The 16,175-nt window shown below is 43.2% G+C and overlaps 1 protein-coding gene across 5 annotated transcripts in view; it reads right to left on the bottom strand.

Annotated features, from left to right (window-relative positions):
• The window catches only part of LOC113477709 (gamma-aminobutyric acid receptor subunit rho-2), a 47,141-nt gene that overhangs the window by 14,584 nt on the left and 16,382 nt on the right, over positions 1-16,175 (bottom strand). For all 5 annotated transcript variants that reach the window (XR_003397948.1, XR_003397947.1, XM_026844204.1 and 2 more), the window contains 5 exons: positions 9,319-9,386; positions 5,532-5,755; positions 3,247-3,329; positions 1,554-1,694; positions 1,162-1,314 (listed from right to left, as the gene is read on the bottom strand). Coding sequence is in view for 3 of the 5 variants with exons in the window: in XM_026844204.1 (XP_026700005.1) it covers positions 1,162-1,314; positions 1,554-1,694; positions 3,247-3,329; positions 5,532-5,755; positions 9,319-9,386 (669 nt within the window). In the remaining 2 variants the exon portion in view is untranslated. The remainder of the gene's footprint in view (positions 1-1,161; positions 1,315-1,553; positions 1,695-3,246; positions 3,330-5,531; positions 5,756-9,318; positions 9,387-16,175) is intronic.

The raw sequence follows: 16,175 nt of genomic DNA on the forward strand, positions 1-16,175 counted from the left end.
ACCCACTGAAAGCATTTCTTTCAGTGGAGTAGACTCTTGAATGTCTCTTCTCAACTTTTGATGAAGCGCACAGTTCTCTGAGACAAATTTGTGGGCTAAAATACTAGTTTTAAGCTTTCAGTACTATAAGCCTTACATATTAACATTCAGAGATTTTTCCTATTACATTTTTGCCTTCCTCTAGCCTATGCATGGAATGATAAACAAATAGGCTCTTTTTATGCTCATCTGAAAGAATTTCCTGCAGTCCTGACATAGACAAAGCTCCTCCTGATGGGCGTTAGGTGTCCAGAGAGGCAACCTGTTGTGTGCAGGATTTTCAAGCAGCTCCTTCTTCTCTTTCCCACTCCCTCAAATAAGAGGCCTCCTTAACCCAGGAATGTTGGACCCTCAGTGAGAGGCACCCTTGGGAGAGAAGAAAAACTTCACCTCGGGGCTGGTGACCTCTCATTCTCAGCACTGCAGATGTGAAAGAAAAAACACGTTTCCTTCACTGCCCCACTGTTGTCTGAGGCCTGATGTTACAGAGATGCCCTGAGTGTCCCCAGGGGCACACCAGATGGAGGGACACTTAAGTCTACAGGTGCTGATAGGACTAGATCCCTTGCTGCCTTTCTTTCCCAACTTTGTGAAGATGTGCCACATTGTCACCTTCAGGCAGTCTGGAGAAAACCACCAGCCACAGCACCAGTGCTGAGTGATTGGGAAGACACATATCTGGGCTGGGACACCTGAAGTGGCAGCTGGGACGTGGCAGGGTCCCGCTCATGAAAGGCACTCATGAAAACAATAACAGAAGCCTTTAATTCCCTGTAAGTGCCTAAAGTCCTGGGAAACTCTACCCTCACTAATGGCAATGTGTGTCTCAGAACATTGAGTCTTGATTCAATGACTCATAGATACTGAAACCTCTCTTCTCTGCCCAACTTTATTTTTAAAACTACAGCCATTTCTGTCCTGAGCTAAGTACAAATCAGGAGGACTGCTTAGTGAGGAAGGACTTAAAACAAACTGCAAGTTTTACATTATATTCATCATCAAATAAAACAAAGATTTTCTTGCCCAGTATCTTAACCATCAAAATGAACAGTTCCCTTTCCTGCCAAAACTATCACATTCAAAGTTTTTCACACAGTCATGGCTTGTTGCAGTTGTTCTCACCCAAAGAGACTCTGGCAGGAACTGCTCGGTGATCGATCCAGAAGGATACCCAGGACAAGATGACCATGAGGGTGGCAGGGAAGTAGGTTTGGAGTAAGAAGAAGAAAATGTGTCGGCGTAAAGTGAAGTTTATATAGAGGCGATTGTACCAACCTTTGAGAGGAGGAAAGCCAGAATCAGTGAGAACAGCCTGGATGGTAAGAACAAAGACGATCTTTCTTTTGATCTTTTATTTTTAAAGGGTAGTGAAAAGAGAAACTGATCTTTCAAAACATGTATTGTCCAGACTGTGGAAACTACATTTCAGTAACATACAATCCCAAGAGTTCTCTCACAAGTAGTTAGTACAGCATTAGGTTTAGCAATAGCATTAAATCAGAAAAGGCCAATACCTGTGCTACTGTAGAAAGCCAGTCTTGATGTAGTATGGAATTTTTGTATCAAAAACTGAGACAAGGAAATCTTTTCATCAGTTTCCAGAGATTCATTCCCCTTTTTCCAATACAGCATCAGCTCTTCATCAGTGTAAGCATCTTTGGTAAAGAAGAAACATGTTGTGATGTGACTTTAGCTTTGAGGGGAAACCAAACAATAATATGGTCAAGATTAGCAAACACAAAGGCATCTTTGGCACGTCACAAATAAGTTTGCTAACAACAGTGAGTTTAAAATATCTTGCAATATGATATACCATGACATCAACAACAAAACAAAAAATCCAGGTCATCCTGATTCACGGAAACACATCCTCTTTTTACTCCACACTGATGAAATGACAGTTAGAATGGTACTTTTCTGAGCAACACATATCAAAAATCATAGACAAGGTATTGCTAACTGATAAGAATAACTTGAGAAATAGTCATGGGTAAAACACCTGCATGTAGGGGAAGGAGGAAATACAGACACCTCAAACTATCTTAGAATGATAAAGCAAAAGTGATAGGTGTGATTTGAATCAAAAGTCTAGAAATATTTTAAGACCATAAATTAAAAACTTAAAGAATTAGCACACTAGGCAGCAGGAATGGGGAATGAAAAAAAAAAGATAATCAAGATGGTCTTGATGATGCTTGGCTGGAACACATGGCATAAGACAAGAGGCTGGGGGAGGTGGGTTTGTTCAGCTGGAAGAAGAGAAGTCTGTGGTGGGGTCCAACTGCTGCCCTGCTGGGGGTCATAGAGAAGATGGTGGCAGGCCCTTTTCCAAGGTGCAGAGCAAAAGGACAAGAGGCAAGGGATGCAAGTTGCCGCAAAAGTTTTTTTTCCAAGTAGGAAAAAGGAAAATTGTTCAGAATGAGGGCTGTCAAAGATTTGAACTGGTTGCACAGCAAAGTTGTGGAGCCTCCATTACCTTGGAGATGTTCAAAACCCAATGGGGCACAACCCTGAGCAACCCACTACAGAGCGCTCCCTGCTCTGAGCAGGGTATTGGAGCAGATTACTTCAAGACCAACCTAAATTACTCTGTGATTCTGTTGTTTGTACAGGAAAAATTCAATTAAATAGCTGGGAGGACCTCAAAACAACTAAATGTTAGTCTTGCCACACCCTGGAGAAAGTTTACAGAACAGCCACAAAACTCTTCCTGTTTACATCACTTTCTCCACAAAACAACTCCTTCTCAAAGAAGCTGAGCACAGGTCACAGTGTTTGCAGGATCAGGATTATATCATACTAAATGACATTGGTGATGAAAATTAATGATCATTACAAACAGCTTTTTCATTTTTACCCTTGAAAGCATCAACTTCCCTTCAGAAGCAATGAACAGAGAAAAACTCTCCCCTAGATTTCTCATCAGCAAGCTGCTGAGAACCAGTATATGTTGAACATTTCTGATCACGTTTTTTTTTAAAGTGCCGTCTATTAAAATTCATACAGCAATGCTTTCCTTGCAAATTCCCCTGTCTTGCAGCATAAGAGCTATACATACAACACAGTAAGTCAATAAGAAGACTCTTAGTAACTCTGATGAACAATTTTTTTAGGCTCTAAAACAGACTGTATTCTGAAATGTGTCCAGTCTATGCTTGTGCAGCCAGCCATGGAGCACATGTAGCTACAAACACAGATACAACATACAGCTTTCCAGCTCCAGAGAACACATCTGGGAGTCCAGGGGGAAGCGGCTGAAGTCCATGTTGCACATTTGTGTCACTGTGATCCTACAAGTCAAAAATGAGAAATACTCGTTTCTATGAGGAGTAAAGAAGGGAGAACATCGTCACAGATAAATCATTCTGCAGCTTTAAAACCAGCAACTATGCATGGTGTTAGCATAAAATCCCCAGGAAAATTCCTACCAATTCTCTAAGTCCAAGATGGGATGTAATATCCAACCAAGGTGGGTTATACACAGAAACCCAAAGGAAGCTGTAATTTCAATATCGGTCAAGGAACTAAAACACTATCTTGGACATTACAGTAATCTTAATGTCAGTACAGCTACTTCCACTGTGGTTTATATGCAACTATTTCCCTACAAGGCAACAATATAAAATAACTTTACCATTTACATTTGAAAGTTCCCTTATGTCCAGTTTGATTAAGGTTTCCTCATTTTCTCCATTGCTTAGTTCCCTCCATAGTGACCCCAACAATGACCCAAGTCTAAGGAATGTGACCATTCTTATTGCAAGCCACAAAATTCCTCCAGTATATTATCAAGGGAAAAGCAGTTTCTTTCAGTTTTTGATCAAATTCTTTTAATTTGGGGGATGAATTTCTGGGGCAGGGGTTATAAAATGGGTGCAGCTGTTTTTCAACTAGTGAAATTTGCCTCTGTTGCGTTCATGTCTTAGCTAAAGAGCTGCAGCAATCACAGCTCCAGTTTTCAGATAAGTCCAGTTGTGCACAACGTTACATAACAAGTTTTCCAGTGTGTCAGTGAACTCTCTCTTGTGGACAGATTTGCAGTGGAGCTCCCAATTTAGTAGGGGCAAATCAGCTGTGAGTCATCGTTTCAGAGGCTGACTTATGTTGGCCATGACCATTTTCTAGACTCGTTGCAGATGTTGATAAAGAACTTTTCTTCTGTTCAGGGGATTGTGACCCAAATCCTACTCTGACCTACGCACACATGCTCTTCATTTTGGCTATAAAACTAGAGCAAAATTTTGCCATATGAGCAAATCTTAAAGAAGATTTCTAGGGATATGCTCCAGAAGGTATAATGTAGCAGTGACCTTCCCTCGTTGTGTGTAGCATTTAAGCACTGTAAAACTCAGTTTCACTACAGTGTGCTGTTTTCTTTCCTCAAGGTCACCTAAACTGTGTCATACAACCTGTGGTCATTAACAGTTTGTTAGTCAGGGACAGCACAGAAACTCAGCTCATCATTAAGATATTCCTCAATCAGAGTGCAGTGTTCAGGTGGCCTTGAAAGCCCGAGGCCCAAATGAGGAATGAAATGTCCCTCAGCCCAATGCCAGGCCCATGCAGACGTTGCAAGACACCTGAGGGCATTTCCAGTGCCACCGGACACCCATGGTTTGTCAGCCAGATCACATTCTGAGTGTCCTAAACACCACCAGGCCCAAATACCATGCAGATTCTTGTTCTTAAGAGTTTACATATCAAATTATCCATTTAACTCTTGTGTGGTCAGCTGTGGTTAGCACACATCCCTCTTTCTTGAGGGTAACATAAGAAAGTCACATCACCTCCTCAGCAACTCACAGAAAATTTTGAAAGCAAATACTTCTGCATGTGAGCAAATTAGCAGGTCTGAACAGAGCCAATGTTTGCCATTAAAAATACTTGTTTCTTCTTTTTGGTTTTATTGAGCACTGCTAACAAGTGGTGTGCTGCTGGCTTCAGCACATGAGAACTGTAGGGTGTAAACAATGGAAACTGGTTCAGTTACACTGTAACGCATAATGCTGCCATTTCAGCTTTGATAAACTTTACATCAAAGTGCAAATGCTAACCAAAAAAAAAAAACCACCAAAAAAACAACAACAACAAAAACAACCAAAAAAACCCAAACACCCAACATTTTTCTAGACAAACAGGAAGCAAAATAGGATAATTATAGAGGTCACCATCTGGTATATCAGCAGCTTCCAGTTTAATCACACACTGACCCCGGGACAAACATTCCTACTCAAATAAACCCTCCTCTGACTGCCAAGAGTTAGTGGGATGCTTCTCCCAGGAGGAGATTATCCTGTTACTGCCCACAGCATGGTTTCTCGCAGCTTCCTGCAAGGCATTTTGTACTGGCCATGTCGGAAACGGCTCTGCATCAGCAATGGGAATAGCAGGCTTGGCAGAAGCAGTCCTGGTAGTCACCAAAGCCGTGCTGGGAGCAAAATTGACAGCAAAGCCTCAGTGGATGCTCAGGAGCAGTGGGGCTGCACCATTACCTCATGCTGTAGAGGACATGACCATCGGGGAACACTCGCAACATGATGTTGTCCTTGGTGGTATCATGAATGAAGGACCTTTTGGAATGCACAAAGAAGACATCAGGAACCCAGATCTTCTTCACCAGCCTGCCATCAAAGGTCATGCTCTTGTTGGTGGTGCTGGGAAACGAGAGACGCTCATCCTTCCAGTAGTGCCTTAAGTACAGAGTCATAGTAAAATCCTTCACAAAAAAAGGAAGAGAACCAGAGAGAGGTCTGTCAGTGTTGCTCTCTACATCTAGGAAACACCAGAATGAAAACTTACTCCTAATAGGCAGATTAAATCCCTCCCCTCTCAACTGCCGTTTCTTTCCTTGACCAATGCTCTTTGTGAATAGATTTTCCTGACAAAATACTTTTAGACAAAACAAAACTTAAATAACCAATCAGTGTATTACAGTACCCAGTAATGTTCAGTCCAAAAGGGATATAAAGATGCCCCAAGAAAAGCACCTCCCTGCAGAAACGATTCTTCAATCCTGGCAAAATTATCTTGAAGGTCTATGGTATTAGTAGCATGTTCAAGAGGAAGCACTTTGAAATTAGCTTAATGATCAGGCTAAACACGAAGGAATTTATCCCCAAAGAACCAAATTGTTGCAACCACAACCAACTGAGGGAACTGTTTTTCTTACCATACAAATGTATAGATAAAGCTCCCTTTTAAGCTAGGGCAGGAGCTTCAGTACACAAAGGAAAACATCTGTTCGTTGATCCCAACCTGGCAGCTGCTGCTTTCAGAGCTGAATCTACTCACTCATGCTGAGAGATCAAACACACTTGGATTTTTTATATTCCCAATTAAGTGAGGAGTTATGGGATCTGTAGCTGCCAACTCCAGGCAGGCAGCAACACAGGCTGGGATCTCTTCCTAACCACAAGGCAACTGCTTTCTAAAACCACCACCACCTCATTTTGCTTTGCCAATGACAAACCATTGGTTAACCTGACTCTCCATTTCAAAGGGTTGTCTGGCAACAGTCTTGCATGGCCAATAAGTTTTTGATGAATTTGCCAAAGAAGTCTCTAGTGCTAGTTCTCGCCTTGCTGCCCTGCACCTCCCTCTCTGACCATGGCAAGGATCTGTCAGAGGCACACTTCTGCTCACCCACCTACAGATCCCCATCTTGGCAGACTGGTCCCAGCCTCCACCCCTGCTCCCACCAGGGATGCTGCCAGCTCCTGTTCCCTACCAGACACTGGCCATCTTCCCCTTACAGCTACAGTCCCCAAGAAACACTTCCAGTGACTGCTGCTACCAGCAGGGATTAGGTTGCAACCTGACTGGAGGAGCCAGCCTCAGGGGCTGGTCATCAAACTCATCAGCTTTACCAGACCTGGGAAAAAGGAAACCAAGGAAGAGGCATAACTGATGATTTCTTAGGACACAGTGCCAGTTACAACAGAAGTCAAAAATGCAGTGAAAAAGAGCCTGGCTATTCAGGGTCACCAGCACACACCTCATGGCCCCAGGCATGACATGAGATGAAGGGACATCAGCACCCTCAACACAACTTACAGCCACCATGGAGGGAGAGACTGCCTGTAGGGACAGCGTGGAAAGGGGCACGGAGATTGCCTGCAGAGACAGTGAGGGAAGGGCCGCACCACTTTCCAGACCACTCCTTTCCTTGTCCCCCTAGGCAGAAGCCCTCTCCTCTCACCTTCAGCCTCCTTCTTTCTCCAAACAGGCTTCCAATGGCCAAGACACAGGGCACCAAGTGCTGCAGACACAAAACCAAAGTTGCAGCTGGCAACATCTTCTAAATATAAAACTGAACTTACTGATGTTTTCTTGTAGTGTGAATCAAACAAGGCAGTTTGCAATCACAAACAGCTTGTTCCTTTCTGACCAGCACATGCACTAGTTACAAGCTGAGAAAAGGGTTTTTTTCAGCACTCATGAGTAGGAAAATCCCTTAGAAAACAAGTTTTGCAACAAACAGAGAATGATAGTACCTTCTGGAGGCACAGTGAATAAGCATACACAAGTGCCTCATTTTTGGCAGCACACTTTGTGCCTTGTACCACAGTCCAAGCAGCCTCAAGAGCATGCCCCACCAGTGCACACAGCAGCAGCCTATCCATGATGACTTGGACAGGCACCAGTTTTAAAACCACATGCTTTAAACAAACCCTGACTGCTATCATTGACGTGCTGTCTGAAAAGTACAGTGGGTTGCAACTGGTGACATCTCAATCTGCTGCTTTTTTGGGGCACCAGGTGCCTGCTCCAACAATGATGGGCAAAGGACTGACCAACCGAGGGCACCTGATTACTAGGGCCACTAAGCCTTCAATGTGGTGCCTGCAGCTCCACCCTGCCTTCAACAGACAGATGAGGAGGGCACCCTGCTGCAGGCACAGCCAGCCCAGGGCCCCTGGCCGTGCAGATCGCTCACTGCCCGCTCTCCTCTCCGCAAACATCCACGCTGGGACAGACTGCAGGACAAACAGACCAGTATAACCCAGAATGACCTGGGAGACCATTCATCCACCCCAAATACAAGTCAACAACTGCTGTGGGAAGTATTTGTCTTGTGTTGGGAAAAATAAGTGATCAACAGCAAAGGGAGAGAACTGACCTCAAAGGTACCCAACGGGCAAGACTTCTGTTGAAATCAGATGTTCCTGACAGAAAGCACTGCAGGTTATTTACTTGCACTAATTAGGTCTCTTTGCTGCTCTGACATTCTCTTGAGCCCCAAGTCTCCCTGAGACAGACATTGTGCTCTGACAGCTCCCTCCCATGAGCTTCATTGCACGCATCCCTCCCCCCATCCTCTCTTTCTGTATCCAGGCAGGCAAGGTCCCTTGTTTTAATGAAGATGTAATTTCACCACAGTAAAAACTGATCAATCTGAAGATCTTCCTTTAAGTCTTCATGTTTTGTCTGGACCAGAGAAGGTGCCCAAGAGCAGGGAGAAAGAGGCAGAAGGAGGAAGGAACCAAGAAGTTTCGTCTTTCCCTCTATGTTCCCCTTTCCACTTCTCTTTCCAGTGTTTTTATTCCATTTCTTCCACTAGTGAAAAAAAAAAAAAAAAAAAAAAAAAACCAAAAAAACCCCCAGGAAGACACATGTGAATATGCCTTTGGGAGCACCTTGAGAACTGTTGCCGGTTAACAACTGCATGTATTTATTTTTCTTTTTTATTTAATGAAAAAATAAATATAATAAATCACAATTGAACTTGGTGCAAATTTACTGAACAGCATCATCAGTGACTGAAAAACTATTCCACTTTGGCAGGGGCACTTCAGGGTCCCCTTGACACATCCCACTTATACTCCTCAGTGAGGTTACTCCCAGAGATGAAGAAGGAGCAGCTCCTTCTCATTTACATTGTCAACTTAATTTTCTCATGCACCTCCCAGAATCACGCATTTAAAACAAATTAACTCAAGGAAAACAAATGAACCTAAGGAAGAAAACTTGCTGTAAATGCAGCTTATGCAGCTTTATGCAGTTTATATTTTTGGTTGTGATAGATCCTTCATAGCACTGATTATTCTCCCATTTAAGGTCCCTTTTCCCTTCATACTTTTAATCTTTATCTGAAGATACAGAGATAAGCCTTTGATCACCTGGTTTTATCAAGTCTTTAGTTCTGAATATCAGATTCTTTGAATTTGCCAAATGCAGCTATTACTTTCATCTGACCAATCATTTGAAATTCACAGGTTTCAAGTGGGAGGGACTTTTTCATGTCTAGAAATAATTGAGGTTTAAAAGAGGATTACGTACCATGTCAACCTCAGAAATACTGTCCAAGCTTTCAACTTGCACATCCACCCCAACAGGAATTGCAGGGCCTGTAGGAAAATTACATTTTGATATGTAAATAACTGTTCTTTTATATCATCTGCATTTATTAGCACTATAAAGTGGCATGCAAAACATTTCTGAACTTATGTTATACTTTTCTGTCCATGATTCTTCATGAGGGGGCTGGGAGAAGAGTCAGTGAATAACCATGTAAGGCCCCTTTGAAACACTGGATTATCTTCCCCTTGGCATCCTCTGCAATGTTGACACTCTGCCCAGCTAATACAGTTTGGATGGAACATCTGCATACGTTTTTAAAAACTAAGCCATCCCACCATAAATTTTAGGCCTTTATGAACACATTGAGCCCCAATAACAGAGGAATGAGAAGTAGAAACTGCAAGCAGTGAGCTCTTCCTTTTTTATCAACAAGACAAGTTGCACTAATCTCTCAAGAGCCCATCACCATTTTGTTTCATATGACTCATTGGTTATATTACTGGGAAGCTTCTAGCATCTTCTCACAGAAGCCACCCCTGTAGCTCTCCCACTACCAAAACCTTGCCACATAAACCCAATAAAAGGACAAAGAAGCACCAATTCATCTTTGTTGGGGAAAGGGTAATTGAGAAGGCCACAAGACAAGCTGATAACTGTGACTGGCCCTGATAAATATTTTGACTGGCTTTGATAAGCCAGGCACATTGAATTACAGCAGAGCATGCTGACAGTGACACTGTCCCCCTTCTGCACACATGGCTCCAGCCTGTTGTGCCCACACCATCCATCAGCAGCTGTGATGGGTACAGGAACCCTGCAGCAAGCCCTGGAGAGCAGGACCAGGCTCCTCAGCACCACCAATTCAATTGAAGTGACTGTTGCCCTCAGCAATGAAGCTGAAACATGGCTAACCCAGAACTTTTAGATGACTCCTAGATGCTTACAAACACCTACATGTCACATTCAGACATGTAACTCATGGTTAAAAAAATGCCAGCAAACATTTGCTCATTCCTATTCGTGTCTTGGTGGTGTCTGTCCAAGCTGAAGGGTGTTTGTCTGAAAGATTTACTTGAGGGAAAATTTCAGTTAATCAGCCCTGACATATCTCTTTGGAGCCCAGAGACTTCGCTAAGATTTTTTACTCCAGTAACACAAGCCCATCTTGCTCCCTTTCCTGTCTCCCTTTCAGATGCTTATATAGTATAAGGAATCACCATAGGCCAATGAAATTCTCACACTGTTGGCATTCAGTTCCCGTTCTCACAGGAATTCCCTGAAACAGGGAAAATCCACAAAGCCTCAGACTGCACCTGCTATGAAACACAGACATGCTGTCACAAACGCATCCATCAGCAGAGCAGGGCTGAGAAGTGCTGAAGATTTTTTTTCTCTTGCAAACAGGGCTTCACAACACAGGTGTGCTTATCCAGCAGGCAAGAAAAAACCTCAGTCCCCCTCCCCAAATTACACAGGGAATGACATTCAGCAAAGGGTGAAATTGCACGAAGTAGCCTGAGCTTGTGGTGGGACCTTCTGTAAGACTGTTCAGCTCATTGACCCACAGAAAGTTAACTCAGTCAAAACTAACAACAGCAGCAGCAATGGGACTATTTTCTTCCAAATCAGTTACTTGATTCAGCCCAAGGAAAGACGTGTCAGGCATCAGCCACATGTCAGCCACCAGGGCCAGAGGAGAGAGGAGTGGAGGAGGACAGCAGGTCAGAGAGCCTTTGGTGGCACTGGCTTGGCTCCTCACAAGCCAGTCCCTGTCTGTCAGGCCAGGAAATGTGCTCAGTCCCTACTGATCTGGCCACAGGACCTGACTGTTCCTCAGCCAGTAGATTCCTTTTCAAATCACCATAACTCAGCAGAGAGAAGCAGATCCATGGCAAAATCACAGGTATCTTTTCCTTGTTGCCCTTGACATGTGTCCTTTCTTTTGTCTGGCTCCTTGCCCTGGGAAGATGCATTGCCTATGTCCCTGCCAGATGTGTCATTCCTAACACACAATCCAGCATCCTGCAGACAATGACCAGCACATGGCCCTTCTGTCACTCCACAAATGCCTCATTTTCTGTTTTCACCAGAGGAAATGGTGGCTTCCTTAAGTGAAAATATTGTGGCAATGGCTTTGCAGTATTCTACTCCCCTTTATCCTCTTCAGTTGAGTAGTTATTGACTATGATAATATGCAAATTAGCTTATTAGAGTGTTTATGGAGTGCTGTTTTTAGGGTGGTGTTTTGGTTCTTTTCAGTTGACCTAATAAGTCATGCTACATCTCTCTACCAACCCCGTTTGTCTTACATATAGTAATTTAATGCAGTCATTTTCAATCTGAAATCATTCATTGAGTTTATACCTTGGTTGCAGCCACACTTCTTTCTACTCTTTATGATTAAGACATCAAGTAAACAAAAAACCAACACCAAGAGAAAGAATTTCTCTATGATATTCCTCCTGATCAGTAAAATGTGTTTTGGGCTTTTGAGAAAAGCACTGTATCTGTGGTGATAACATGCATTTTGGTGTGCAGTATGATCAACAGGGAAACAACACAAGCTTGATGATAGGCAGTGCTGTGTTGGTAGCCAGTTAGCCTTTCTTTGCTCAGATATCTCATGAAGTCATGCATGTTGATCAAGAAGAGCCTGGGAAATTATTTAAATACTTATCTATTCCCTTAATGCCTTTAAATACCCAACAGGTCTTCAGTGTAACATATTTTTGATACTTAACTTGGGCCTCTGCAAGAATAAGACTCAATGCTCAGAGTAAGACACTTCACAAAGGCTCCATGGTCCAACACAGCCCATGTCAGGGCTGGCACAAGGCTGCCATCAGCCCTGCCTCTGGCTCCTGCTCTAGAAAATGCTTGTAATTATTATTATCCATTATCACACACAGCTGTTGACATAGTGGTAGTGCCCGCAGTGCTGCCATCCCAAACAGGCATGTCGTGGTAGGCACGGTGCTAACAGAGAAGATGCAGTCTCTGCCAGGACGACTTCACAGCACAATCGGGCTGTGCCAGAAGAGGAAGACAGCAGTCAGCCACGGTACTTCTTACTGGGTCTCCTTGGTGCCGAGGGGCTGCATGCCCAGCACATGCTGGACAGCCCCCACCCAGCTTCCAGACTGTAAGAGACACTCTGTGTACAAATGCTTAATTTAGCCTTGATTCAGAAAATCAACACCCATCCAAAGTCTATTTACTGCTTCAATTTCCATGCTTGACTGAACACTAATCACAGATTATTTAAAAAATCAGCTGAAAACGAAACACAAAAAACAACAAACAGAATGCTGCCAAGTTAGTATTTGTCCCTCTCCGGTTCCTTCCCTATCTGCTCTTGAAGATAAAATGCTATGTCTATGTTCTTTCCTTTTTTCATATTCTTGCACCAATTGCTCGATTTAGTTCCCAGATAACCAGCAGTTATCCCATTGCAAGGCTAAAGTCTAAGGTTCAGTCTGGAGCTGCCATGAAGCTTTATTAAACTCAAAATATAGGGTGTTCAGGGTAATGCTGGATGGTCTGGAAAGCCCTTGAGAAAAGAGGTCTGAGGTTAGGTGTCTTGTACATCAGTGAAACTGCTTTTACTTTTTTCTTTTCTATGGTTAATCATGAATTTGAAGGATAATAAAGCAGTGAGTATAATAGAGAGAGGGAGAAATAGTTTGTACTCTGGACTCAAATGTGAAGTTCTTAATACAGACAGTATGAAGATGAAACTGTAAAATTACTTATCAGTGGAAATATTTATCTTGCCTTTCTTGGGGAAAATCCTACTACTACAGTCATCAGGAACAATCACTGCTTTTCTCTTCTCCCTGCTCCTCATTCAGCACCTGGAGCTGAGGTGATGAGAAAGCACATAAATAGCAACTAGAGTCCATTGAGACACCAAGAAGACCCTTTGGAGGAGGCTTGGACAAGAGGCTGAGCTGAGCAGGGAAGAGTGGATGAAGATTTAGTGGGGCCAGCCCAAATATTTCTGCCTGGGAGCTAGTGGTGGGAATCAGATGATCACCAAGTCCTGCTCTAGGCAATGCACATAAATGAAAATGATAATTGCATATTCACTTGGCCCACCACTCTTCAACACTTCTACTATGATGCAGTTTTACAGAGGCGCTTGATGCAAATAACATTGTAAATGCATGCAGTGTCTGAAGAAAACAAGAAGCCCTGTAAAAAAATGGCCTCTTTAAACCACAGAAACAAACCCTGGGTTTCCTTAAAGGTCATATTGGCTACAGCACATAGCATTGAATTAAACGGCTGTTGATCAGTCACAGAAAGATGTCAAAAGATCTTTGGTCTCACTAGTCCTTTGAGTCAGCTGGGAACTGCTAGCTTTTTAATCGTTTCTCTCTGGAAACTAAACTGTTGAACCACTGGCAGTTCAGATGCTTTGCCAAATTCCCCATCAAATGCTGCTAGGGATGAGCAAACCGAAAAAAAATTCTTTATTGAAAGGGAGCAGAGGATGAGGAGGTGTTGCGCAGATAGACAGAGGACAAGTAACTTAGACTATAGCATTATAAAACAAAAAGCCCTCATCAACCAACTTTTCCTTGTCATAAACAATATTTTATCAATATTCATGATTTTTTTCAGAGAGACGAAAACCAGAAGGATCTGCTTGGAGAATTACAACCAGGAAAAGACCTGAATACTGTAACACTGGAGAAATCTCAAAGCTCAGGCTCCTCTCTAGGATGTTCACTGCTGGATGGAAAGCTAAATGAATCCACATGGAATATGTGGGTTTGGCTGAGAAGAGGAGCAGTGCTGTTTTGCTCAAAGACTGCATGCAGACCAGCAAATCTTTTCAGCTCATACTTTAGGCTCTCTGAAACATATCAGCCAAATTAATGGAATTTTTCAAATTAAACATGAGATCAAGTATTTATAGATCAAGGTCTAGAGAGAAAATGCATAACCTTCAACTGAAACATTTCTTCCAGAAACAGCAAACACATCAACATCAATTATCTCCATCACTGGCCACTGCAATATCTTGCACAACTGAAATTCTAACTCAGCAGGACTGATGCAACCAAATAGCAAACCCTGGACTCTTAAAAAACTTCATAAAAGTCACAGAGTTCCACAGAGTTCCACACAGAAACAAAGCCACAAATAAACTATTCCCCTTGCATCTCAGACACAGCACAGTGGCAGCTTCCAAGCAAACGCAAGACACTCACACAGTCATTAGCAAATTCAACATTATACAAATTGGAAATGGAAAATAGGAGGTTTTCCTTTTGAAGGACATATTTATATTTGCATGTTGAAAGAGGATTTAAATTACCTGAAGCACAATCTGAGGCTGATGGGAGTGCTTCTGCTTTCTCTCTTGTACTGGGCAATATCCATTAGCCCCACAATTTCTGCATAGGATTTACATGTGACATGGTAGAGCACCCTTGAACCTTCTCACTGTAAAGATACTGCCATCCAAAACTGCATCAGCAACATCTTATTTCTGTAAATTCCTGTATGTCAGTGTCCTTGCCTCAGATCAGACTTGGTGTGAGAGATGAGAAATCAGGCCTGTGAGAAACTAAGAAAAACAACCTGGGAAAGCAACAGTTGAGGCTGATTGAAGAAATGCCTCAAACACTCGCAAGACAAAACTATGAGTCACAGGGTGCTTTCTGTGGAGGTCAAAGCTGATAAGGCTGCCCCATGCAGCTGGGGGAGAGAGCCCTGTGGAGAGAGGATGGCCCTGCTCTGGGGCACCTGGGCAAATTTCAAGGGCCATGTGTCTGGTGAGTGAACTTTGCTTCATTATCCATGAAATGCATATTGAAGTTAACACCCCTCAATATGCTAACAAGGGCTGTCATGATCATGCTAGTGACATCATCCCATGAAACACCTTACCCCTCCTCCTTGTACATAGGATACGTAGCTATGTGGGTCGACCTAGGGGACGGATCCAAGGAAAGTGGGTATAAATCAAGAGGGGGAAGAAAGGGCCATCTCTCTCTGCCCCCATCTGCCCCCCCACTCCCAGCAGTGTAGCAAAGAAGACGGATGCCAGCAAAAAAGACGGCCACCACCTGGAACCCTCGCCGGCAGGATCAGCGCAGGAACCCAGACCGGTCATCTGTATTTTCCCATTCCCTCTATCTCCCTCTTTTCCTTTTTCCAGTAAGAAGTGCAAGGCATATTGTATTGCTTACCACAATTTGCTATATACTTAGCCAATTATCATGTGTTCAATTAGTACATTGTGGGTAGTTAATAAATGCTTGGACTTGGATACTTGTTGTCTGCTCCACTGGGGATTTGTGAATCTGAATCACTTGTCCCCCTCCTCTGAGCAGGACGTGACACTTGGATATTAAAAAGATACTCAGGGACCAGTCTGTCAAGGTGTTTGTGGCTTTATGTCTTTATTCCTTTGCCAAATTCACAACCTGATGTCCTGAGAATCAGTGGTGAGAGTGCTCTCTCATTTCTTTTTCTTCTGCAGTGAGCTGCTCTGTTTTGTGACCAGCTCTTCAGTGAAAGCCATTACACATGTGACTTAGGTGCTGCATATAGAAAAGATGCTGTACAGAATACCTTTAGAGAAGACCCACTTTGCCTCTGCATTCAGTGGCTGTACAAGTAGAATAGGTGGGCCCAACCAATCTCCATTTTGCATGGGTTCTGACACCAAGAAGACTTTGTGGCTTGTTGCACCTTGCAAAAATTCCAGTTTGAATACTAAACTCTGTCCCAGGTGGCATGGGACATCTGCTCTGCAGCTAACCCCTCCAAGAGAACCCAGGAGGTTTCCACAGGTCCCATTCAGGAATGACTTCAGAAGG

The sequence above is a fragment of the Athene cunicularia genome, assembly GCF_003259725.1.
Source record: "Athene cunicularia isolate RWA chromosome 3 unlocalized genomic scaffold, athCun1 chr3_part1, whole genome shotgun sequence".
Classification (NCBI taxonomy): Eukaryota; Metazoa; Chordata; class Aves; order Strigiformes; family Strigidae; genus Athene; species Athene cunicularia.